Below are 27139 nucleotides of genomic sequence, written 5' to 3'. Positions count from 1 at the left end.
CAGCTGATCGCTCATTTCATGAATGAAAATTTGACAGGAGTTCGCGTCCAAGCCCGTGAGTGCGAATATCAATAGGGTACTGCAAGCACCTGATCTAACCTCACTTTGTCTGACAGTTCAGCGAGCGTGTTTACAAGGTGTTAGAATTTTAAACGAGTGGCGAAAATTAAATTTACGTTTTCCGTCCCGAAACCATTGGGATACGGAAATCTAGATTATATTCAACTTTACCAGCACAAAATCAATCGCCTAACTACCGTTTTGCTGAATTTGTATCGAAAAAGAATTTTGCCGGATCTCCGCCAGAGACTAAGTCCATGTAAACAAGCTCGCTGAACTGTCAGTGCACGGCTTCGTGACGTCATCTTGCAGTATCCTATATATATATATATCAGCATTGTTGTCGTTTCGTAAAATGCACCTGTAAACTGAAAAGGCCTATTCAGTCATGTTAATTTTATGCCAGAGCTTTTTATAGCTGACGAGACAAACCCCTTGATGCGCGGGCGGTTGACCGGTTTGACAGCTGATGGTTGATTCTTTCGCGTCGCATCAAAACACTGCACCTCTGCTGTTTGGGCTGTTAGCGTCGTTTAATTTTGTGTTAACATCTGGATCGTTTTTCGCAGGTAATTTACGTTATTTACCGTCATAAAATACAACCAATATTTCATAATACCTAAATTTCACGTCAAATACTCGACCAGCAGTCATTATGTCCAAGTGCTGCTCCATTCCGGGTTGCCGATCGCAAATCCGAAACACCACCATGTTCAGCGTCAGTAGGTACTCCAGTCTGGCTCAATGGTGGACAACGACGTCCTGGTACGACGAAGTGGTAGAAGCCTCTGATCCGCGCGATCGTGCCATCTGCATTCTGCATTTCCGCGAAGACCAGCTGGACAAGAGCCAAACCGAGCTGCGCCTGGCGAATCACGTCGTGCCATCGATCAACCTTCCCGGTTCGTTTGTAATCCAATCCGTGCAGGAAAACTATAAACTTCCGCTGCCACAAGCGACCGATTCCGGTAGCTTGATTCTTATCTATTGTCGTTTCTGTGGTAAGAAACAAAAGTGTCCGCTGAAGAACCACCTGGAGGATTTGATTGAATCCGAAGATCTACTGCAGTTGTGTCTTGGTCGTGGACGCTTCCTGGAAGGGTTTCCCAACGGAGTGTGCGATCCGTGTCTCCAAATGCTGAAAACGGCCACCAGTTTTATCAAGAGCTGCGAACAAGCTCAAGAGAAACTACAGAAAATATTTTTCGGAACTTCGCAGCAATCCTTGGACCACGAAGAAGAGGACGATGAAGATGAGACAGATTACTCATTCGAAATGCCGGAAGCCGTTATCTCCCTAAAGGAAGAAATGCATTCAACGGATGCAGAAGAACTCGACACCGAAGATATCCAGCTTCATGAAATGAGACGCGAAGATCCTTTGATCTATCGGCAACAAACGTCCAAAAGAACACCTAAGCCATCGAAACGCGAACCGAAATCCGGTGGAGAGGAACCAGAGGAAATCCGGTGTACAATTTGCGATCGCACCTTCAATCGCAAGGTGGCCCTCCAGGCGCACATGGAATCGATCCACGAGGGCCGGACCTTTGCCTGTCCGATCTGCGGGAAAGTAATGGGCTGGAAGAAAACCCTGCAGCGACACATGAAAAGCCACCAGGAGAACTTCCAGAAGCACAAGTGCGGCCTTTGCGACAAGTCGTTCAGCCGACCGAGCCATCTGCGCTTGCACATGGTGCGGCACACCGGACAGAAGGTGAGGTGTGCGCTGTGCCAGAATGGATACCGGTAAGTTAATTCCTGTTTTTGTTAAATTAACAGATCGCATTTCGCATTTTCTTATTGTGTTTGAAAACAATCGTTCATAGGATCATTCTAGTATTCCGATATTCTTCCCGAGATTAAAGAGATTTCCTGTATCTACCTGGATGTCTTCATAATAAGATAACTCTCAGAAATTCTTCATTTATTTCTCCCGAGAGTCTTTATCAGCTAGATTTTTTTTTTGTACCAAAAATCCTTCAAGGATTCCTTCAATAATTCGTCCAGAAATTACTGCAGACATGGATTCCTTTTATTTTTTTAGGGATTACAGCTTCCGCTCGATAACTGGGTTTTGACCACAGTTCAGTTAGCGAGCGTCGCTCGATAACTGGACTGAGCTCCCGGAGCCGGAGGCTATTGTTATATTTTGTTTTGTTTACTAGTTTACACAATGTGAGGTTAAATTTCGTTTATTTTTGACAGACAACTGCTTTTTAACTGGACTTTAGCCCACACTCTGAAAAGTTTTCACGTCCAACTTACATGAAAACATTGGTAGTTTTCGTCCATCTAACTTTTCATGTAACAATGACCTGACTAGCATGTGGCGGCACTCACAAATGAGGAACTCACGGTTACATGATTATCATGTGAACTTTACGGCGATGGTACGGTGCCTTGTTTGAATGTTTTTGGTGATTTCTTTCAAACAATCTAGAAAAAAGCCACATTATTTTTGCTATCCTTCAATAATGTAATACATTGTATTATGTTATACGTAAAAACTGCAAAAATTCGGTAAAACAAATAATTTACTGATTCCTTTGTTGACATCGTTCATGCTTCAGCTCCAAGCGTCGACTGAGTTTGTGCTCCAAGTAGGTATGTCCGATGGTTTCACTTTATTTCTAAGAACAAATAACAGTTAATAAGAAGAATCTTTTTCAAAATATTATTTTTTGAATTGTGTGTATGATTTATTATCTTATTACATACCTTTTAATTTGGATTTTTACCGAGAAAATCAAATCAACGAGTAGCAAAACTAGTAGGTAAACAATGATGACCGCCATGTTGTGTACTAACTTTCTGCAGCCACTCAATTTTTCACACATGATAATCATGTAACTGGTAACTGAAATCGAGGTGACTCTGACGTGGCTCTACGTAAGAGTCACATGAATCATGTAAGAAGGGCAAAGTGAGTGCAAGATGGCGTCCACGTGATTTTTCATGTAGATTGGACGTGAAAACTTTTCAGAGTGCAGTTATCGAGCGCCCAGTTAAAAAGCAGTCCAGTTAAACAGCAGCCAGTTATCGAGCGGATGCTGTACTACAGAAATTCTTCCAGGAATTCGTTTAGAATGCTCTCCTGGGATTCTCTAAGAAATTCCTCATGGGATTGCTGCCGGGATTCCTCCAGGAATTGCTACTAAAAATCTAAAAATTCCTCCAGAGGTTTTTGCAGAGATTTATCCAGGAATTCATCTGAAGATTTTCCTAGGATTTTTTCTAAACAATCCTCCAGGAATTCATCTATAAAGATTCCTCCAGGAATTTATCCATAGAGATTCCATGAAGTTCTACAGGCATGTTTTCATGAATTTCTCCAAGGATTCCTCCAAGAATTGCTCCAAGGGTTCCTCCAGGGATTGCTACAGGGATGCCCAGAGACTTCTGGGAATTATTCAAGGGAATCTTCTATGAATTCCTTTAGGGATTTCTCCAGGAATTCCTCCTGGGATTCCTTCAAGGATTTCTGCAGGAATTCCGCCAGGAGATTGCTCTAGGAGTTCCTTCAGGAATTCTTCCGGGCATTCCTCCAAGAATCCTTCCAGGAATTCCTCTAGAGATTCCACCAATAACTTCTTCAGGGAATCATTCAGAAATTCGTCCAGGAATTCCTCCAGAGATTTTTCCAGGAATTGCATCGGGAATTCCTGCAGGAGATCCATCAAGCATTCGTCCACGCATTTCTTCCAGAGATTCTTCCCGTAATTATGGCAGGGATTCCCCCAGGAATTTCTTTACAGGTTTCTCGAGGAATTTTTCCAGATTCCTCCAGAAATTTCTCTAGTAATCCAGATGTTCCTTTAGAAATTCTTCCAGGGATTCATCCAGGACTTCATCCAGGAATCCCAGCAGAGATTCTACCATGAATTTGTCCAGATATTTCTCCAAGGATATCTCCGGACATTTTTTCTGACATTTCTCCATGGATTCCTCCCGGAATTCGTCCAGGATTTGCTATAGGTATTCCTTCAAGAGTTCCTTCAGAAATTCCTTCAGGCAAGAACTCCACCAGGAACTCCTCCAGGGATTTATCAGGAAATTCTTCCAGGGATTTTCTACAGGTATTGCTCCGAGAATTCTTCCAGGGATGCTTCAGACATTCTTTCAGAAGTTCCTCTCGGGATATCTTAAAAAACTTATTCAGGAGTTCGTTCGGGAATTTCAGAAACCCTTCCATCACTTTCCACTCAAGAATTTCTCCAGGAATGCGTCCAGGAATACCCGAAGACTTTTTTGAACTAATTCAATCATGGACTTCTAGAGGAACTTCTCCAGCTATTTGTATTGGAATTCTTCAAGATAATTTTCAAGGGGCTCGAGCCAGGAAATTCTCCAGAAGTCATCCAGGGATTTGTTCAGGAATCAATCCATGAGTTTTTTCAAGAACAACCCTCACATACAACAGCTTCTGCAAAAAAAATCTTTCAGAAATTTGTCCTTCGATTCTATCAGGAATATTTCTTGAGATTCTTTTTTTTTCAAGAAATGCTTCAAGAAGTTATCCATGAACTTATTCAGGAGCTCCTCCAGAAATTCCGCTAGGAATACACCAGGGATCTCCCTCCGAAGTTTGTGTCGGGATTTCTCCAGAAATTTCTCTTGGATTTTTTTTTTATAAATGCACCAGAAATTCTTCTAGGAATCCCTCCTTAAATTCTTCTAGATATTTCGTTTTGAATATATTCTAGCGATTCGTCCAGGAATTCCAAAGATTCCATTCTTTAAAGAATTCTCCGGAAATACGTCCAGGAAGTTCTTCAAGAATTTGTTTAGGGATTTCCTTCAGAAATTCTTACAAGGATACGTCGAGTGTTTTCTCCAAAGATAGTTTCAAGGCCTTTACGAGATTACCTTCAAGAATTCTTCCAAGGATCCTTCTGGGAATACGTCGATAGACATTTCTTTAGGATTATTCTCTGAGGTGAGCCGGTGCCGTATATGAGTACATGAAACTAACCTTAGAGAAATTTCGGCAAGGATGCACTCGGAACAATGCCACTGAAGGTTTATTCTTAGAGGACATTCCAAGATTGTCTATAAGCATAGACAAATTGGATGACCAATTACTGAAAGAACTCCAATTAGTCATGGAAAACATTATGAAGACATTTCTAAAAAGTCTTCGGAGCTTCTATTATGTTGGAGAAAATGTTGAAGGAAATCATGAAGAAAATCCTGGATTAGATCGAAAAGTGTTCGTAATTTCCAGAAGAGTTCAGATCAACGTTCAACTATGATTTCTTACGAAAAGTTTGTAGATTATAACATAAAAATAGTATGAGCTGCAGAAGAAATAAAGCCCGAGTAAAGAAAAATCCGTAATCTTCCAGAAATTGGCCACCGCTACCAGCACAACACTGATTCAGAGATTTCTTCTTTGAGAGATTTCTCCCGGGATTCCTCCCGACATTCCTGCATTGATTTATGCCGGCATTCTTTAAAGTATTCCTCCGGAGATTCATTTGGGGATTTCTTCTGAATTTGTTCAGGGATTATAAGATTTTTCTCAGGATTTCATCGGTGATTTTCATCGGGATTTTTTTAGCATTTATTTGCAGGTTTCCTGCATTGATCATTCCTGTTTTTTTTTTTCAATCATTCCTCCAGGATTCTGTCAAGCATTCCTCCCAGGAATTCTTTCTACAATTTCTTTAGGATTTTCTCCCGAAATTCCTTCAGGGATTTCTTCCGGGATTCTTTCACGAATTCTTCCCCAAGATTGTGTCAAGGATTTCCCCAGGATTCTTGCTGAGTTTCTTCCCGAGATTCCTTTCGAAATTTCTTGAGGAATTTCTGACGGGATCCATTTAAGAATTCCTGAATTCCTGACGGGATACCTTTCAGAATTCCTCACGGGATTCCTTCAAGAATTCATCCCGGGATATCTTAAGGAATTCCTCCCAGGATTCATTAATTCTCCCCGGGATTTCTCCATTAATTTCCCAGGTTAGTTTTAGATAATTCAGGAAATCTTCTTGGGACTCCTTTAGGGATGCTTCCGGGGTTCTCTCAGAGATCTCTCCTGGGATTTCCTCCTGGATATTCGAAGGTATTTTTCCCTCTGTTTTCTGGGATTCCTTCAGGGACTTTTCTCGACCTTCCTTCGCGGATTCCTTCCAAAATACTTTCATACAGAAATAATTGTATTCCTTCATTGATTCCTCCCGAGATTCTTTAGGACACTCAAAGACCTCTTTCCTCGGATTTCTTTAGGGAATTCTCTCAAAACTCCATTTTCTGAATAATTGCTGGAGAGATTTTTCCAGAAACTTCTTCAGGGAACCTTTTTGAAATTCTTCGGGAATTCCTCCTTTAATTTCTTCATGGATTTCTCCTTAAATTGCTAAGCTTCCTCCAGGAACTTTCTTAGCGATTTGTCCAGAAATTGAGTGGTTCCTACTGAAAATCTTTGATGGATTTCTTCTTTGGTGCGATTTTTTCCAGGAACTTCTTCAGGAACTCCTTCGTGCACTCCTACAGGAATTCCTCAAAGAACTCATTCCAGAAACTCCTTCAGGGATTCCGCCAGGAATTCTTCCAAGAGTTCCTTCAGGGCTTCCTCATCAAGTTTCTCCAGCGATTCCATCCGAAATTTCTTCTGGATTTCTCTAGGAGTTTCCTCAGATATTCCTTCTGAGATTTATCCAGAAAGTACTATTGTGGTTTCTTATGAAATTCCTTCATTGATTCCTCTAGCAGTTTTTCCAGAGTTTTCTTCAGGGGTTCACCCTGGAGTTCCTCCAGAAACATTTTTCATATATTATTGCACTACGAGATTCACTTCGGGATTTCTCTGGGTTAGCCCAGCTTGCTTGTAGCATTCGGCATTTGAACGATCCATCTCTTTGTCAATGCACAGAAACAAACTTCGTCGCATACGGTAAAACCTTTTGATCTGGAAATTCTGCAAAATATCATCGTACAGCTTCCTCCAGGGGTTCCTCATGATTCCATCTGATCTGAAGCACCTTTTGTGATTCCTTCACGAGTTCCTTAGGTGGTTTCTCCTGCAATTCCTTCAGTGATTCCTCCAGAAACTCCTTCAAGAATTCTTCTTGGAGTCCTTTCAGGAGCTCCACCATGAGTATTTCTAGTCATTCTTACAAGAGATTCTTCAGATATTTCTCCAGAAGTTCCTTCAAGGATTCCTCCTGATGTACACTTAGAGATTCTTCTAGGAGTTCCTTCAGGGATTCCTGCAGCAGTATCTTCGGGGATTTTTCTGTGTAAGCCCAGCTTGCCTGTAGCATTCGGCTTTTGAACGAAGAGTTCGTCCAGAACACTAGAGTGCGCATTGCTGGGTATAGTCTGAGTAAAACGCTGCACTTCTTAACCCATATCTGACCTGCGTCCTATTTATTAAAGAATACATATTGCCACGATCTATGAGCTTCATTTCCAATTCCCTGGCATCTTGACAATGAATGGTTAATAATTTATAGTTCATTTCTTCGGTAGAGTTGTAAATCAATAATACAAAAGTCGTTGTATGTATGATTGTATATTTATATGCTTGTATGTTTAAATGTTTGTATGTTTGTCTATTTGTATTTATTGGAAATGGCCAGAGTAAACGCAGATACGTGTTGATTGGATAACGGTTTATTAACGAATAACGAAAATGAAAAATCTATCTGACACTTCCGTTGCTTGGACTACTTGATCAGATGTCTGTAGATCGGCCTACTCCAACACTCCTCCTCGATCTGCTGCTTCCAATCCACTAGCGGCAGCTAGTTTAGCTAGTCGAACTCCAGATAGTGGCTTCGTCAAAAGATCAGCTATCATATCCTCGGTTGGGCAATATACATATTTCACTTCGTTCTTCTCGCTGATATCTCGAATAAAGTTATACTTGATGGAAATATGCTTTGTTCGGTTACTAAATTTTTCTCCTTCCAACATTTTCAAACAGCTTTGGTTGTCTTCCAGAATGTTCAATTTAACGGGTTCATCCAGGTTAATTAGCAACTGCTTGAGCCATAGCGCTTCCTGTGTAGCTTCAGCTAACGAAACGAATTCTGCTTCGGCAGTTGAAAGGGAAACACATGTTTGTTTGCGACAGCTCCAGCTAACAGTTCCGCCGTTAAACTTGAAGAGTTGTCCGCTGTTTGATTTTCTATCGCCTGTAGATTCCGCCCAATCCGCGTCTGCATAGCCAATCAGTCCTTCTTGGTTCCTGCATCGACTCAAACGTAGACGGTAATTGATGGTTCCTTTTAGATACCTTACTACACGCTTCAGCTCGTTCCAGTCGGTCTGCGTTGGTGAACTCGTTTTTCTGCTAAGGATTGATACAGCTGCGGATATATCCGGTCTTGTGTTGACAGCCAAATACAGCAGTTGTCCTACCAACTTTTGATAGTTGTGGTTATCTGAGAGTGGTTCTCCGGTGTTTTCGAGCTTCTGATAATTAGTATCCAACGGAAATTTTGAGATTTTCGCATCCTGAAGTCCAGTGCTGCTAATAACGTGGTTGATGTATTTCCGCTGGCTGATAAAATAATCTCCGTCCGGGTCACGTTCTACTTCAATGCCCAAATAGTATCGGATGTCACCCAGCTCGTTGATTTCGAAATTTCTTTGAAGTACAGCTACCAGGTTTTTGATCATCCCGTCATTTTCACTAGCTATGATCAGGTCATCCACATAGACTAGTACATAACATCTTTTACCCTTCGTCATTTTCCTGTATAGACACGGATCTGCTTCGCACCGCCTGAATCCTTGTTGTTCGAGTACTGCATTCAACTTCTGATTCCAAGCTCGTGCCGCTTGCTTCAATCCGTATAAACTTCGTTTTAACTTGCATACCTTTTGTTTGTTGCCTTCCGAGATGAATCCTGGCGGCTGATGCATGTAAATCTCCTCCTCAAGTTCGCCGTTTAGGAAGGCGGTCTTGACGTCGTATTGCTTCACCGCCATGTTTCGTTTCGCAGCGACAGCCAGCAACGTTCGGAAGGTTGTTTGCCTTACAACTGGAGCAAATACTTCGTCGTAATCACATCCGAACTTCTGCGTAAAACCTTGGGCCACCAGTCGAGCTTTATGACGAACTACCACGTTGTTTTCGTCACGTTTGGACTTGAAAATCCATTTGCATCCAATGATTTTTCGCTGCGGTGGTGGATCAACTAACTCCCAGGTCCCATTCTTCATAAGAGCTTCGTACTCCTCCTCCATTGCGGTTCTCCATTCATTGGACTTGTCACTCTGCAATGCTTCCACCAGCGTTTGTGGATCATCCGTGGTTTGTTTCATGTCCGAGTGCCTGTTTCGCTTCCTTGCTACTACACTCTGTTCTGTTGCTGCCGTATTGGTTTCAGGTTCGATTGTTGGTCCAGAATCGGGCGATTCCGAGAAATTCGGGAAAAATATACCTTTGCCTCGCAAAATAAAATCGTTCAGCTTGCTCGGTAGCGTACGTTCTCGGCCGCTGCGCCTCAGCATCGGTGGGTCCGACGGATTTGAGGATGTACACGGTTGGACCTCGGGGGCTGCTTCCTCGTCGTCATTAGCGTCTTCGAAATTCTCGTTGGCCTCTTCGTTTTCGTCTTCTACATTCTCGATAGAATTTGCTGGATTCGGTTGAATTTCTCCTTGATCACGTGTTACCTCAACCAAGTCCAGTTTCACGTACGCAGATCCTTCGTCGATCCGGGCCTGACCGACATCAACCAGGAGATTCTTGTCGATTCTTCCTTCCTTCATAAAAATAACATCTCGGCTCTTGACAACAGCTTTTCTTCTCATGTTGAACAATCTGTAGCCTTTAGAATCTTCCTCGTATCCAACCAGAATGCATTCCTCCGCTTTGACGTCCCATTTCTGTCGCTTCTGTCGAGGAACGTGTGCCATGACCGTCGTACCAAATATCCTTAAATGTGCCAGGTCTGGTTTCCTCGTCGACCACATCTCTTCCGGAGTCATGTTATGTCCTTTTGTTGGGGAACGGTTGAGCAAGTAAACAGATGTCGCAACTGCTTCTGCCCAGAACTGTTTTGGAAGATTTGCTTCGAACAGCATGCACTTCGCTCGTTCAACGATGTATCTATTGGACCGCTCCGCCAGACCGTTTTGTTCCGGGGTATAATCAACGGTTGTCTGATGTTTGATGCCAAGTTTCTTCAGAAACTCTTGAAATCTTCCGTTCGTATATTCCTTTCCATTATCTGAGCGAATCGTCAGCAGTTTACGGCCAGTCTGGCGCTCCGCCAGGCTATGATACTCTTGAAATGCTTGCAATACCTCCTCGGCTGACTTCGTTTTCAAAAAATAGACGTACATTCTCCTCGATTTATCATCGGTAAACGTGATGAAGTATCGGTTTCCACCGATCGACGACACCTCCATAGGTCCGCAAATGTCGGTGTGAACTGTTTCTAATATCTCCTTCGCACGGTTTCCTTGCTTTTTGAATGGTAGTCTTGTCTGTTTTCCAAGAGCACAAACCTTACATACTTCGAACATCTTCTCATCGAACGATATTCCTGTTACAAGATCCTGCTTCAGCTGCTTAAGTCCATTCAAGTGTAAATGACCCATCCTTTTGTGCCAAAGTTCCAGATTTGTCAAATCAGAGCATACCAGGACTGATGATGTATCGGCTCTGTCAAACTTGAATAATCCGTTCTTACGAGATCCTGTAGCGAAAACATTCCCAGCGGCATTCACAACTGTGCATCCATCCTTATCGAATATAACCTTGTTACCGTTTTCTACTATTTGACTCACGGACAGTAAATTCGTAGATAGTTCTGGTACCAGTTGAACGTTTCGCACATCGATATCGGGATCCGCCGGACAGCATTCCGATTTCAGCTTCGTATCACCAATTGCTTCCACCTTCATGGTACCTTTGTTCGCAGCAATTACAGTTCCGCTTCCAGGTCGTAGGTTTTTCAGCAAATCTCTGTTTTTGGTCAAATGCGTAGTCGCTCCTGAGTCAAAATACCATTCGTCTCCATCGTCCTTGATAGTAGAAAGAACGGTACAGAAAGCATTTCCTTTCCTCTCACCTTGACGAAACTTGTTCGGGCAATTCTTCGCTATATGACCAAATTTGTGACAGCATCGGCATTTTGGTCCTTTCGACGACGACTGTTCTCCGCGAGGTTCTCCGTATTGCTTGCCACAATGATTGTACTGCTTTTGACGATCCTTGGATACAAATGCTGTACTCACCAATGGTTCTTCCACCTCCTGAAGAAGTTTCGTCTTGATCAAATCACCTTTTATCGCTACTCCAGAACTTGAAATTGCCATCACCATCGGTTTGTATTCCGGAGGAAGGCCAGCAAGTAGTAGTGCTCCTACCCACTCTTCGCTCACGTCGAATCCAATCCCTCGTAGTTGGTGCGATGTTGAAACAATCCGGTTAACGTAGTCGACCATTGACGTGCAGTTGATCAACCTTGTATTGATTAGCTTGCTCAGCAGTCCGACCTTCCGTTCAGTTCCCGAATCTTCAAAGGCATTTTCAAGTTTGGTCCAAGCTTCGTAGGCAGATTTCGCTTCTTGTACATGAACATAGTTCACTGGATCGAGCAGCAATATAATCTTCGCTTTCGCTCTTCTATCCTTCTTCGCATCAACCACCGGCATCGTTCCATCGGCATTTGGTATCGGCTTTACGACATCCCACAGCTCTTCCAGTTCCAACAATGACTGCACTGCAAATTTCCAGGTCGTTCAGTTTTCACGTCCCAACAAACGCTGTATTGCAGGTAGACTTGATACGCTGTAGCTTGTAGGAGCCGCCCAAGCACCATCTCCGCTTCCAAAATGTCCGCCGCTGCTTGAACTTCCGGGGTTAGTCATTCTTCCAATTACTTCGGTTTCAATTCCTGGGCGCATAACCTATTGGAAATGGCCAGAGTAAACGCAGATACGTGTTGATTGGATAACGGTTTATTAACGAATAACGAAAATGAAAAATCTATCTGACACTTCCGTTGCTTGGACTACTTGATCAGATGTCTGTAGATCGGCCTACTCCAACAGTATTATGTATGTATGTATGTATATATGTATGCCGGAACATAGGCATAACTTTGGAATGCGTCAAGAAATTTTAATCAAATTTGGCATACACATTCCTTAGGATGTGGAGGTGGTAGTAGGGGTATTGGAATTCGGGATGGTGGCTTAGGCTCCAAGATGGCGGTCAAAACTTCAGAATACATGCTTTTCAACGGAAATGCTGCTTCGGATACTATGCAATATGGGTATCTATCGATCGGGCTTCATAAGTAGAACTCAAAAATTAATATCCGACGCCATTTTGAAATCCAAGATGGCGGACCATATCCAAGATTGCGGCCACGGAATGGTAGTTTGAGCTATGTTACCATGCAATATGGGTATCTATCAATCGGGCTTGATGGGTAGAAGTTAAAAATCGATATTTGACGCCATTTTGAAATCCATGATGGTGGACCATATCCAAGATGGCGGCCACGGAATGATAGTTTGAGCTATGATACCATGCAATATGGGTATCTATCGATCGGGCTTTATGAGTAGAAGTACCCTATTTCGAAATCCAAGATGGCGGACCATATCCAAGATGGCGGCCACAGTATGGTACTTTGAGCTATGATACCATGCAATATGGGTATCTATCGATCAGGCTTTATGAGAAAAAGGGAAGAGGGTCATGGTAGATGATAGGGTAGCGGGTAGGGTAAACGGTGAAGTGGAGCAGACGGTCGGGTAGAGGGTTTGGGTGAAGGATAGAGTAGAGGGAGTGGAGTAGAAGGTTAGGGTAGAGGATAGGGTAGATGGTAGGGAAGAGGGTAGGATAGAGAGTAGGGTTGAGGGTAGAAAAAAGGTTAGGGTAGAGAGTATGGTAGACGGTACGATTAAGCACAATATAGACTAGAGGGTACGGTAAAGGATAGGACAGTGGTTATGGTAGAGGATAGGGTAGAGGGTATGGCAGATGGTAGGGTAGTTTTTTTTTCGAGATATGTACCTTCAGGACTTGCTTCAGGAATTCTTTTCAGAATTTCTTCAGGCATTCCTTCAGGCATTCTAAAAAAAAATGTGAGGCATCTTGGGCGTTAAAGGGTTAATTTCAGTGAATTTGCCGAGACAGGCCGAGACTTGTTCAAATGTTCAATACCTCCACAAATGCCCTATTAACGTTTCAATCACAAATCTTGTTAAGGATAGTTTTAGAAATCCACCATGAATCTCACTAACCAGCCATGTTTTTTTTCTTCCTCCATATAATATGCGCCAAAAGCGATAACTATAAATTAGGCGAACATTTAACTAAAGCCCACAACATGGATCAGGAAACAGCGAAGGCTTACGTTCAACAGGCGGAAATATGGTAAATAGACTACCATAACACGGTATAACTGACGGAATCGTATACTAAAGTCATGATGGTCATGAACTGATTTTTCGAATTGTGTGTAGTATGAAACTGGCGTGGTGTGTAGAGTTGTGTAGTATTTAGGAAACCGACAAATTAAGATTTAAAGTATTAATGATTACCCACAATAATAGACGTATTTTATTCGATGAATCGTGGACTTATCAATGATGTTATAGAGAAATCCATTATATAACCGTTTCGCTCAACGTCTACTGATCCAGTCGTCATGTCGCTTCCGAATCCACCTTCTTCAGTTGATCGTACTAGTTACCTAAAGTTCTTGGACCAGTCTAATGAGGATTTATCTGGAGACTGGACAGACAACACAGTAGATGTTTCATATACATTATCGAACGTCAAAAGTCTTCTCAAGTGACTTAGTGCACTTATCAAACTTCTACTGTAAAGCAAAGTCCGTCGCATGGATTTAGGAGGTTATTCAATGAAACAATTGAGGATTTTGCGGTCCGTTTCTCTCATTGTTACTTTATTATATGTAATATGGCAACATTCGCTAACACATCCCTTGGGAACATTTCAAATAACCTGACCTGGTCATCTTGGTGACATAAAACGCAATCATTTTTTTTTCTATTTTGTTTGTTTATTTGTTTGTTTATAGTTAACAGATATATCTTTCCTTTTTCCTTGTTGCTCTTTCCAACACGTTGCACTATAGTTAAAGTTTCAGTTGTTCAATAATTATTGTTTTCAATATTGTTGATATAGTTCTTTGGGTTAGTCATATAAAGCTTAATAATAGCAAAACACAACTATACTTCTCCGTGTTCATCTGTATCTGTCTCTCGGCTAAAACAATCTATATGTTCTGTTATGGGTTCTGTAGCAATATTAGGTTCGAACAAATATGTCTTCTAGTTATCGGGTGCTAGATCATTGTGTTGTTAAATTATTCATCGGGATGTTTTGAGGAATGAATGATTGATAGTAGTAGTAAGATAGTCGTTGTGCTATATGTGTGACCATAAGCTCGGGTGTTGGCTGTAATTGGAAAGATCTCCTAAATCGAAATGCGTATGTGTTCGGTAGGGTGTTTCTTACATGACTAGAAAAGTGTATTAGGCAATGCTGTCGAACGGAATGTTTACGGTTGTTTTGCGGAAATTTCTAAAATGTCTTCATCGGTGCCATAAGTCGCGAGGATTTAGAAGACTATACACATGTCGTATGTTTTATGTTTAAGAAGGAAGTTAACAAGAAAAAAGAGTTCTACATAAAAACGTCTTTGATATTTTTGAACTGCCGTATGGATAGATCCACCGGCAAGTCGAACCGATACTGAGTGAGCCGATCGAGAGTTTTCAGTGCATCGCGGAATCCTGTGTTGGCGACGTAACTCCAACTGGTGTAGTAAGAACTGACCAGCTCTTTGCATTGGTAGATCAAGTGGAGCCACTGTGTGAGTTTTTGAGCGCTGAAAAGAAAAAAATAAGAAAGAACAAGTGAGAAATAATGTAATAATCGAATTTCACGTAAAAAAGAGGTCACCACCTCCAGTGTGATGTAGTTCATGGTAGGTAGTCGAGCGGAAATGTGCAGCGATTAAAAGAACTCGAACTGGATCGTCTTGACTGTTGAGAGTGCGACATCTGTCTCCCCATCTATGGGCGACATTGTAAGAAACTTGACAAAATGCATTATACAGTTCACTGTAAGAGTCCGTGCAATAAACATCGCTGTATCGTACGTCGTCGTTTTCCACTGTATACGCGAATACCGAAAATTCCCCGGATCGATTCCCTGGTTCCGCCATCGGTATAGATTCCACTGTATGACCAGTCCGCCGTGGTCCACCTCGCTCTACATTGACGGCCAGGTGGGAGACAATTAAAAGGTGGAAGCAGCAATTCGACAAGCTTCTGAAAGATGCAGAGAACGCAAGGATAACGTGGCTTTCTCAAGTAGGGTGAACGAACAAAGCTGCGTCGAGTTCGAGCTTGACAAGATCAATGAGGAGCAACTCAAGTGCTTGGTTTACGTGTTCGGTCTAACGTCGGAGAAAGACGTCGAAATTCGGGCACGTCTCCTCAGTAAACTCGAAGACAACAACGAAATCACCCTAAAGCAACTGTTCTAGGAATGTCAGCTGCTCATGTCAGCCTGGAACATGGCAGTTTGATGATCGCAACGTTGACTCCTCTACTTACGGCTAAGTCCGAACAGTTTGCAAGTTTGGTAGGAAGCGATTCTGCAAGCGTGGTCAAGAAGAAAAGCGTCCATCCAACCACAGCGGATAGAAGCCAAATACCCTGTGCTGAATTCGTGGTGCGCTACATTACGTCCGGGATTCAGTTACAAACATAACAAGTGATCCAATTTGGACCCGGTGAGGGATACTGCGAGAGCTCCAAGTCCCGGAAGAACCAGACGTTTCAGAAAACCAGAAGTGTCATGTGAGGTGGTAGTCGTTGACGGTTGCAGCGCCGTCGTGTCGTGTTCATTTACCTTTAAAAAACGAGCATTCGGCTGCAACGCGACACTGCCTCCGTCATCATCAGAGGCAAGTGCCGGAAACTCGACCGCTCGGCTCTTACGCCGGCCACAGTGAACGCAAGGACAGCCTCCGACAACATTATACCGTTCGATGGAGAATTCGAATGCGACATCACCATCGGAGAAAGCACGCGGTGTGAAATGATCAGCGTCACTGCAATAAGAAACGTCTCCTTTTCTGTTCCGATCTGGTGGACAACTACAATATGGTCCGTCCTTATCAACAGCCTCAGTTGACACGTATTAGGATTACACACGTCTCAAGGTTTTAAGCGACCAGCTCGGTTTATGCAGTAAAGTCAAAGTGAAGTTGGAGCTGAAAGAAAGCATTCGACTCGTTTTCTGCTCAAAGCATCCGAGGACGTACATAATGTACGGTGCATCAACCAACTCGGGAAACTCGACATCATCACTTTGGTACACTATTCCGCTCCAAACGTCGTAGTCCGCAAGGCTAACGGGTCGAACCGAATTTTCGGAGACTAGTCCACGGGTTTGAAAGCCGTTCATCAAGCAAACCATTATCCGCTTCCATTTCCGGACATCTTTGCCAAGCTGTACGGTCTAGGATCAAGACGATAGCCAAGCTGCCCCCTCAACGACATATCCAAAGTACGGCCTTTCCACATGGCTAACAAGTGAGGCTTCGTGGCCATGCGATTACTGTCACTAAGCAGCGCAGGTTCAAATCCCGTGTCAATTATCAGAAAATGTTTTTCGCTGAACTACAGGGCGTCACATATTAGTTCGTTGTTTAGTGTCGTGCTTCCTTAAAAGAGCGAAAAAGCTCACTGGAAGCATTGAGAAAACTATTACGACAGGTTATAGTCTCCAACATGCGTCATAGTCATAGTAGCCCAACAATTCGCGTCGCTATGCTTGTTACTAAGGTAGTCAATAAAATTTTCATTCCATAGCTAGTACTCAAAGACGTCAGTCGTTTTACTAGTTGCTATGCTATAGGTTACGGGCCCAGTAAGAGGACCGTAGCCAGAACCCAGAAGTAGTCTTGAAGATATTTTCAACCTCAAGAAACATTAAGCAGTGAACCCGAAGTAGAAATGTCACCGAATCACGTTGCTGCCGGAAGTGGAGGAAACGGAAGAACCTCAGCCGATGCAAGAAGCGCTCAAGTTGGCGGAGGTTCCGTGGCGCTGCCGACCATCGAGAAGCTACTCGGCAGAGAGAATTACACGACATGGGCGTTAACGATGCGTATGATTCTCGTTCGCGAAGGATGCTGGGAAGCCGTGAGGGCCGAAACCGTCGAAGCTCAAGCGTTGATGCCGGAGGACCTGAAGCAACGTGCGCTCGCTACCATCTGTTTGATCCTGGAAAGCTTCAATTACAGCTTGGTGTTGGATGCGGCCGATGCGCGAGACGCCTGGAAGAAGCTCGGATCCGCCTTTCAAGACGGCGGCTCGACAAATGGAATCGGTTTGCTAGGGAAGTTCACTTCGATACGCATCGTCAACTGTCAAACCGTTGAAGCCTACGTTGATGAGCTGATGAGCATAAACCACAAGTTAGCCTCGGTGGGATTCAAGGTGGACGATTCCTGGTTAGCAGCCATGCTGCTGTTGAGGTTACCGGAATATTATGAGCCTATGATAATGGGCCTAGAGGCGTCCGGTGTCGCCCTGACGGCGGATGCACTGAAAACGAGAATTTTACAAAACGTCAAGATTGAGCAGGGTCCGACTTGCAGTAACGATCGAAGGTGCGTTGTACAGCAAGCAAGGTTCCAAGAGATGCAAGCCAAAAAGTGACGAGAAGACCTGCTTCAATTGCAACAAGACTGGCCATTTTGCTGCTGTTCCCGGAGAAGCAACAGTCGAAGAATTCGAACATGCACAAGGGTCTTCGTTCCATTTTTGCCATGGGGGTTATCAGCGCTGCAGAATGTTATTTTGACTCGGGCACCACGTGTCACATGGCGCGGCTGGATCAGAAGTTCGTTGAGGAAGCCAAAATAAAGCACACCGTTGGAACGACGATCTAGCAACGAATTTGTTATCGGTGAGTGCTATCTACAAGAAAGGGAAGACTGTTATTTTCACGAAGGACAAATGCGAAGTCTGGATGAAAGCGGAGTTCTGGTTGTCAGCGGAGTCGAGGAAGGTGGATTATACAGAGTCAATCGCTCAGAGCAGTCGTTCGTGGTGGGCGACATCGAGCTCTGGCATCTGAAGCAGATTGCAAACGGAGTCGATTTCCAAGGAGGATCGTTGGAGGGTTGTGTTGCCTGTCTAGAGGGCAAGCACACAAGGCGGCCGTTCCCGAGAAGCATGTCTAAATCGGAAGAACTGGAGGAGTTGGTACACTCCGACCTTAGCGGGCCACTGAAGGTTTCGTCACTAGGTGGAGCTACTACTTCATGACGTTTCTGGATGATGCGAGCATGCGGGTAGCGGTTTATTTCCTGAAAAGCAAAAATCAAGCCTTTGATGCGTTGAAATCCTTCAAGGCTAGAGCGGAGAGGAAAACAGGTAAGAAGCTCGGCCTGCACTACAACGAGGTGCATTCGTCGGTCGTACGGTACGCATCGACCAGATATACGCGGTCACAGCATTCCTGCAGGGCGAGCTGCAGAACGAAGACATATGCTCCAACCAGACGGGTTTGCTGCGTCAAACGGGAAGGTGTGTAAGCTGAAGAAGGTCCTCTACGGCCTTAAGCAGTCTAGCCGCGTATAGGATGCGCAGTTGGATGCGGTGCTCCCAGAGTTTGGACTGCAGCGATCGAGCGTAGATCCGTGTTTTTACTGGACAATTCGCGGAGACAAAATTATGTTCTTGACCATCTACGTGGATGATCTCCTTATAAATAGTCTCAATCACCCTCATTCTTGTTTTCGATCGAATCCACTTTCGAACGTAAATCGTTCGCATTCCCGTTTACGCCAGCAAAATCAAATGGCCTACTGATTCGATCGAACAAAAAACGTTCGAAAGTGGATACGTCCGTAAACAAGAATGAGGGTGAATACATCAAGTATATATAAGACGAACTTGGTGGTCTTGTGGCTACCGCTTCTGATTCATATGCAGAAGGTCCTGGGTTCAATCCTTGGCTCGTTCCTTTCCTCCTACTTTGTATCATTCTATTTAGTTTCTCACTCTCCTTCTCTCTCCTACATATTCATCGCATGTATATTCGTATCGCTAGAACCAGAAACGGATTGAAAAAAGCCATTTCCCTTCCTTCCAACTTTCATCACAGCACAGTGTCAATCTATCATATAACGCCTACAAGTTATGCAACCAAGCGGACTGTGCCGCTTCACAGTAATCTTCACACAATCTATCGCTTTACGCCTGGCACCCTTGCACCAATGCATGATCGGTGCCAAACATAAACATTTCCCACCAACACACCAACATCCGCATGACCTTGTGCAGGCGCAAAGGATTCAACGGCCTGATGTGGGCAAGCGATTGCAATCATCACTTCCCTCCCCTTCCCCATTGACCTGCAACCTGACGCAGCAGGCGCCATTGTCGCCTAAAAATACAAGACCACCAACGCTCACACACTGAAGATGCCTGTTAGTCCCAAGGTCCCTAGCAGCTATCTCATTGGTTCCTTGTGTGAGTGTAGCTGATCTGGCGATACTGGAGTAGCAACTGCGGGCGGTCAATCAAGCTCAAGCTCAATACATCGAGTATAGATAAGACAGCATCTTTTAAACATTTTTTTCCCCTCATCTGTAGAGCCTTTTAACCACTGCGTCCATTATTTAGGAATATTGTGGTATGACCCATATTTAATTTGGTGCTAGTCAAGTATCCTGTCACAATTGAGCTGTGATGGACAATGGTTGATGTAACACCTGATTCCAACTAGGCACAACTCGTTTTATAAAGTTTATTACCCTGTTGGGATTACTTCTCCAAATTTCCAAGGGCTCTAGAAACCCTTTACCAAATATCGCCAATCTGTGATGGTACAGCACTCCGCAGTTGCAGAGTTAATGCTCGGCAGTTTCGTTTTCCGTTTGACAGAAACGACACTCGGAGGATTGGATTTTTCCAATCTTACTTAGATGATATTTACTCGGCCAGTGGCCAGTCATCAGACCAGTAATTAGCCTGAGATCTGTTTTGTTTAGATTCAGTATGGACCTGGCTTTTTCTGCACTGGGTTTTATGAACCTTTTTGCTTGCTTGGATGTATCCGTGGCATTCCAATTAGATTCTACCGTGGACATTTCCCAAGTTTTTAGTTTCATCCGAAGAGCACACTCAGGAACTCCACAGAAAGGTTCAGGGCCTACAAAGCTTGATGCCGCACCCTGTCTAGCTAAATTGTCGGCGTTTTCATTTCCCAGAATTCCACAATGACCGGGCACTCAGTATAAAGTTACCTCGTTCCTACTGGCCAATTGCTTCAGAAAAATAATGCATTCCCACACTAGCTTTGATTGACACGTGAAAGCTTTTAGCGCATTTAGAGCCGCCTGACTGTCCGAAAAAATACAGATCTTTTAAACATACACAATACATACAGAAAGTCTTCAAATTTTGAAAAATATACTTACTTTAGTGCTGCACAGATGAAAGCTTTAAACTGTGAGTTATAACTCCTCTTGTAAGGACTGTGTAGAGCGATTATGGTACCTATCGCACTCAGAAGACTCTAAAATTTACAAAAGAAAATTAATTCAACATTCATCGGCTATCGGTATAGCCTTTTTAAGGTACATACCTGCTTATTTGACTGTGGCCTTCCTTCCACCAGGTCTAGATTGAAGCTTTCGGAAAGTTTCCTAGCAGGTGCCGAATTGTATCGGTCGCCATTTTTGATATTGTAATACAGTAATAACAACTCCCACGCATGCATGTCCGACTCGTCTCCATCACAGTACTCTACTTCGTCCTCCTCATCCTCCTCCAATTGCGTGAACAGATTCATCTCAATGGGTTCTTCCTCCTCCACCGAACTCGAATGGCGCTTTGGTGGTGTAGTTGCCGCCTTGCTCATACTGCCAGTACTCTTTCTTCTGGTGTCTCCGCTATAGAACCGTTCTTCGCTGCTGCCTTTCGAAGGTCCCTGACTGTGGTACCCTCCCCCGGAGAAACAACCCGAAATAAACGGAACTAGGCTGCCACTGCTTTCCGTAATACCTCGTAGTCCATGCTGCATCAGTCCTTGGATAGTTTTGGCCAGCTGCTTCCGCACCACCATCGTTAGTTCGTAATTTTTCCGGCCGTTTGCCGTTCGTGATTCTCCACACTCACTTGCTGTTTCCGATAGCTGAAAATCCTCCTGGGTGGCCATGGCCAGCGAAATCACTTCCTGTACATCGATCTCCAGCTTTGCCCGAATGTCTCCCCAGCAGTTCTCCTTGGAGCGTTTCATCATATTGCGCTGGAAGTGATCGCGGTTCCGTTCGCTGCCACAGTTGAACTGCGACAGGGCAAACATCTGCAAAATCGTGCTGGCTTTGTCCATCAGGCCGAACGCTTTGCTGTTCAGTGTCTCCCGCTTTGGAGCGTCGTCTCGCTCCTGGGATTGGTTGTTTGACTTCGGTTCTTTCTTGCTGTGGGAGGAAATCGAACGTGATTTGGCTCGTTCTTGTGCTTCGGTTCGTTCGGCTGCTTCTGCCTTGGCCAGTTCTTGTTGCTGGTAGAAGCGCTTTTTGATTTCCTCTTTCTCGTTGGTCTGCAGAAAACTGATGAAGCGTTCCAGGTCCTGAATCTGCGTTTTGAGCTGCGATACCAGTTGTTCCTTCATCTTCAGCGGGTTGACCAACTGCTCGTCTAGGGCCGTGTCGACTTGATTTCTCAAGTCCTCGGTAGTCAACTGTGGTAAATCCAGCTCGTTCAGATTTAGGTTGATTTTGTTTTTGATCTCATCGATGATGACCTTTTGCTTCTCCAGGAGAATGGTATGCGGAAGGATACCTGCCCCGGATTCATAGGCGTATCGTTCCAAGTCAATCAACTGATTCTTTAGTTGGTCGATTAAAGCATGCTGCTTTTCACGAAGATGCTCGACCGATTCCGGGCTTCTATCCAAATCTGCCACGATTTCGGGGATGTTTTTCTTTACGGAATCTTGCTGCAATTCCGGTATCCCTAGGAAGGCGAACTCTTCCAAATTTTTCAATAGGTTGTCCCGTTCCTCAGGCGGAGCTTCAACTATTTGTCGCAGTCGCAGTTGAACCTGTGCAAAGTGCGACGTGAGGGCTATCAGATTGGAAGACAGTGCCTCATGCTCGTCCTCCAACGACCGCAGTCGTTCACTCTCCTCGATACCATCGTCATTTCCAACGGCACCACCCTCGTTAGTGCTTTCATCGGTTAGAATGTTATTCGATTCCGAACTAAACGCCGAATCAAAGTCAAATTCGTCATCCGACGTAGTCTTCCGGAACATCTGTTCATTCTCTACGTACAGCATTCCGGATTGAAAGCGAGTTTCCTCGATTTTATCCTCGCAGTCCTCGCTCGTATTCTGCGAGATATTGTCGCAACAGTCGCTGATCTCTATTTCGGTCGACATTGCTACCACATTACCAGTGTTCTAGCACAGGAAATATCAGAAAACTTTAACAAACACCTTATCGAATGCGACCGTAACTAACAATTTCATTATCTTTCTTCAGGACATCGTCATCATTGTCGTCCCACGCAGTCTGGGTCTCCTGTTATGAAAGCAAGTTAATCGGAAAAATCCTCTGGAGTGGGTGACGGAAAGTGAAAACTGTCAGGAGAAAAATATTTTCTCGAGTCGTCCTTAACAAACTAATTGCCCTCACAGATACGCATCACCATATGTGTTTGAAATTTTGCGCCTCGGGACCACTTCCGGTACGCCACTGCAATAGCACCACTCGCACGCCTCGCTCAAAGCCCGATTGCGATGGATGTTTGGCGAGAAAAGGCAACAATTTTTCGTCAATTTCGGTTGGGAAAATTTTCCACCACGAAAACAACACGGGTGAAAATGGAAAACTCACGAATTATTGACGTTTTCCACGGATTTTCCCTTTGGCGTAAATGGTTTTCCGCAAGGATGTGCGCCTTGTCGGAAAGTGCTTTCTCGTCATGCGTATCGTGTGAGTGACAGTCGGTGAGTGCATTTGGTGCGTAGGGTTGCCATCATAACGTTGGCAGCTGTTGTAAACAAAACAAATTACCGGTTAATTCGGTTTTATAATAATCTTTAATTTGAAGAAGAGAGGGTCGACGAAGTGAAATCGATCATGTTACTTTCGCCCTTATTTAAGCTCAATCTAGAAACAACCTGCAAAAAACTATATGTAATGCAAATAGGTATTTATTAAATTTTAATCCCTTCAATATGTTCTTTATCTTTTTATATCTTTTCACATGGCCACCCTATTAGTGAGTGGCTTTTGATGCGCATCTGGGACGCAAAGCCTGGGGCTGGAGATCCTTGTGTTTATATTTACGCTATTTAGGTATCTCTTGGTGCGTAGCATCACGTAGGTATGAATTAAAACATATCTTTTTTTTGTTTTTTTTTTTTCATAAATTCGACTTTTTTCAGACTTCAAAATGCACTAAACAGTAAACTACAATGAAACTGGACAAAGTTTGTCGTATGTGTTCTTCGGAAAAGACCCGGGTCCGGCCAATCTTCAGGGCGTACAAACGGGAGCGATTGCTGGACATCATCAGGGAAGTCGTCCGGATTGACGTGACCGAAGGAGATGGGCTTCCGTGCAACATTTGTAAACCTTGTGCCACCACCCTGATACGAATCCAGTCTAATCTGGAAGAGTTCCGGGAAAACGATCGGCAGCTTAGGAGTAAAATTTTGAGAGCGGTTGACCCGCTGCTTGAAGAAGATGATTTGGATAATGTCCCAGCTGAATGGTAAGTACAATATTGGAAAATGCTTTCAAAAGGTTCAAAACACGGAGAGTTGTCCTATTGGGACAACTTAACTTAAACGGTTGGTCACGTTAGACATAGCCGTATGAAGTCACGTGGATTCTTCGACTTGAACGGGTACAAAAGCGATTTCTGAGAATGGCTTTGCGAAATCTTCCCTGGCGAGATCCGACGAATTTGCCACCATATTTGGACAGATGTCCACTATTAGATTTAGATTCTTTGGAGCGTAGGAGGACGATACGACAGGCAATATTTGTAGCAAAGCTCCTGAATGGTGAAGTAGATTGCCCGGAAATACTTGCGCAATTGGACTTCCGAGTTCCTCAAAGGTGGGTACGGAATTCTTTGTTGCTGCAAATCAGGTACCATCGTACTGCCTATGGTTACCATGCGCCACTGGCAGCGATGATTAGCGCGTTTTTGGAGGCAGAATCCGTGTTTGAGTTTGCCAGAAGTTTAAACCAGCTACGCAATGCTCTCCGAAGAAGAAGATGAAGATGTAATTTTTAATTCGTTAAGTTTTATTGTAATGTTTCTTGTTTTTATTTACCAACTAACTTATTCATGTAGACTTTTGTCGGATGGATTATTAACATAAATAAATAAAAAAAATGAATAAATAGCCACAAACCAGAACAAAGCATCAAATTTAATGCTTTTATTATTATTAGTTTTATTAAAGAGATTTTCAGCCCGAGGCTGGTTCATCCCCAAACCTCAATTTGATGCTATACGTGACAAACATAGCGTCTCAATTGTTATTATTTGCCAGGATTTCTACAGGAGTTTTCCAGAAGTTATTCCACGAATGCTTCTTGTGGAATTCCTCTTAGAAATATACGACCACAGACAAACAGACGTAGCTCTTAATGAAAACTACTCAAAATCTTTTGCCCGGTGTCTTTTTCATGAGCACACTGCCACCTGTTGGTAGAACCGCGCGCGACACTGCGGCCATGATGGATTTCGATTTGGCATTTATTTAACACGCACACTACTAAACAAAGCGCCTGTACATTTCGTTTGCATCATTCAGCAGCGTGTACACTGGCGAACGTCAAAGCGATCGAACACTAGCGCATCTGGAAGGATAGCGCAAATCAAATGAAATTTGAATTGATCGTTAAATGCATGTACCAAGTCGTTTTGAAGAGTGTTACGTTTGTTTGTCTGTGATACGACAGCCCAACAGACCTATCACTTCGAAGAAATCAAACCATCAATCAAACCATCGTCACAAAATCATAATCGCCCAATGCAAATTTTGCTGTGTTTCGAAAATAACTGAGTAGATGACGGTAGCGGGCACGCGTCAACATGAGCAGATTTTCCTCAAATTTTACGAAATTTCTCGTGGGATCTCTCTGGGAGCTTTTGAGATATTGGACAGTCGGACAGTTATATAATTGTTAGGTATTGTTTTATTGATTCATAATTATAACAATAACCTATTGATTGCATCTTACATAAAGTCAATGGAATCATGCATATGAAGGACGTACGCATATTCCACCTAACGTGTACCACCCTAAAATTCTTTCTTATAACACCTTTGACAGCGTGGCACAATCCTCAGGAAAACTGGATGAGATTCTAAAGTCCAAAGAATCCAACGAAACCAAAGCAGAATTTTACCAGACTGAACCACTTGAGTATAAACATGAAGAAGTGTCTATTCCACACGATATAGTAAGGATTAATGAACCTGATTGTAACATAGAACCGATGAAACAGTTAAGTAACGAAGGCAACGAATCAGAAGCAATAAAAATAGAACAAATTCGTATAGAGTTGGTAGCAATAACAGATAATGAGGCTCGACAAGATAAGCCGGATCAGATTAACGATGATAACTTTGTTGATAGCATTCAAGCGGAAGCAAGTGCTATTTCCGGGGAAGATGACTATCCTGGTTCTGATTATGAACCAAGTGAGACCAAACCAAAAGTTGTTCGGAAATCTATCCGTGTTAGCCGAAAGGAACGAGTGACTAAAATTTCCGTTTTATCTTCTGGAAAGAGGAATCCGTCACGTGCACCCAAGTTCGAAGACGACGATCCCGATCGTCCGAAGTTGAACGACCACAAATGTTACATCTGTCGTAGCCAGTCTCTGGGGTCTGCGAAAGCCTTATTGGAGCATTTGACGACACACCTGGATCGTACGCCGTATCATTGTTCGGCTTGTACGATGGAAACCGTAGTTATAAAAAGTGTTCGCTCCCTAAACTATCACCTGAAAATGCATGCCCAACCAATGAAGTGCCAGTACTGCGATCGACGGTATTGTGACGATCGCGCTAGAGATTATCACGTCAAAAGCTTCCATTTGGGGGAAAGTGCTCCTTGTCCGTCCAAATGTAGCGAATGTGGAAAAGTATGCAAATCGATATCGGCTCTTAAGAGCCACATGCGCGATCACCGACAAAATCTACCGTGCGAACACTGTGACAGGATCTTCCATCGTAAGGGCAAACTGAAAGATCACATAGCGAGGGTTCATCAGAAATCCCAGCGCTTCGAGTGTAATATATGCGATCGAGTGGTGCATTCGCTGGATAGCTACAACTCTCATTTGAAAATGCACATGAGCGAGAAAACCTACGAATGCAATCTCTGCCCTATGAAGTTCTACACAGCCGGTAATCTAGGCCTGCATAAGAGAATTCACAACACCAATGCAAACTACAAGCCACACAAAGACTGGAGTGGGCATTACACCGTAACCCAAGAGCCAGGCCAAGATAAAATCTACACCTGCAAACTATGTGGAAAATCCTACACCAAAACGGTCATGAAGATCAACAACCACCTGAAGAACCACTTCAAAGACGTCAAGTGCGATCGCTGCGACCTGAAGTTCGTCAACGAATCCCAGCTGAAGGTTCATTACGTGGTCCATACCAAGATCCGGGAGCACAAGTGCGACATCTGTGGCAAATACTTTCTGCATAAAAACAATCTAACGCAACATATGAAACTGCACCGGAACGAGCAGAACTACGCCTGCGAATTCTGCGGAAAGCTGTTCACTTACAAGGAGGGCATGAAGGCTCACATCCGCAATCATCACCTAAGGGAGAGTCCATACGAGTGCAAGCGCTGTCGGAGGAAGTTCGTCGACCACGCATCGCTGGAACGGCATATCACTGCGGAACATGAACCTCCGGTACAGCAGGTGGATCTGGGTCCGCCACCCGTCATGGGGACCGTGTCCGCACCACAAGTGCCAAGTCTCGATGCGGCAAGTGCAATAGTTTCTGGTGTTCAATAAAGGGAATTTGCGTTGATTA

The 27139-nt window shown here is 43.7% G+C and overlaps 2 protein-coding genes across 6 annotated transcripts; one reads left to right on the top strand and one right to left on the bottom strand.

Moving 5' to 3' along the window:
• The first annotated feature begins 494 nt into the window (after positions 1 to 494).
• LOC109621629 (zinc finger protein 658) lies at positions 495 to 27139 on the top strand. 5 transcript variants are annotated; one of them, XM_062846226.1, is made up of 3 exons: positions 495 to 629; positions 711 to 1809; positions 13328 to 13615. In XM_062846226.1, exons 1-3 carry the CDS (start codon positions 530 to 532, stop codon positions 13419 to 13421), a joined length of 1293 nt encoding a protein of 430 aa, XP_062702210.1. In that variant the 5' UTR covers positions 495 to 529; the 3' UTR covers positions 13422 to 13615. The 5 variants fall into 5 exon arrangements, with proteins under 5 accessions (XP_062702210.1, XP_062702211.1, XP_029707632.2 ...); XM_062846227.1 differs by lacking the exon at positions 13328 to 13615 and adding an exon at positions 23498 to 23664 and having other exon boundaries at positions 511 to 629; positions 708 to 1809; XM_029851772.2 differs by having other exon boundaries at positions 511 to 629; positions 708 to 1809.
• Positions 14077 to 23049, bottom strand: LOC115254340 (RUN domain-containing protein 1). The gene is made up of 3 exons (XM_062846223.1): positions 20687 to 23049; positions 20520 to 20617; positions 14077 to 14900 (listed from the first exon to the last, which is right to left on the bottom strand). The coding sequence occupies exons 1-3, from the start codon at positions 22484 to 22486 to the stop codon at positions 14696 to 14698; spliced, it is 2103 nt and encodes a 700-aa protein (XP_062702207.1). The 5' UTR covers positions 22487 to 23049; the 3' UTR covers positions 14077 to 14695.

This window comes from Aedes albopictus, chromosome 1 (genome assembly GCF_035046485.1).
Source record: "Aedes albopictus strain Foshan chromosome 1, AalbF5, whole genome shotgun sequence".
Classification (NCBI taxonomy): Eukaryota; Metazoa; Arthropoda; class Insecta; order Diptera; family Culicidae; genus Aedes; species Aedes albopictus.
The sequence above is the reverse complement of the archived record's forward strand: the minus strand, read 5'-3'. Positions and strand labels throughout refer to the sequence as shown.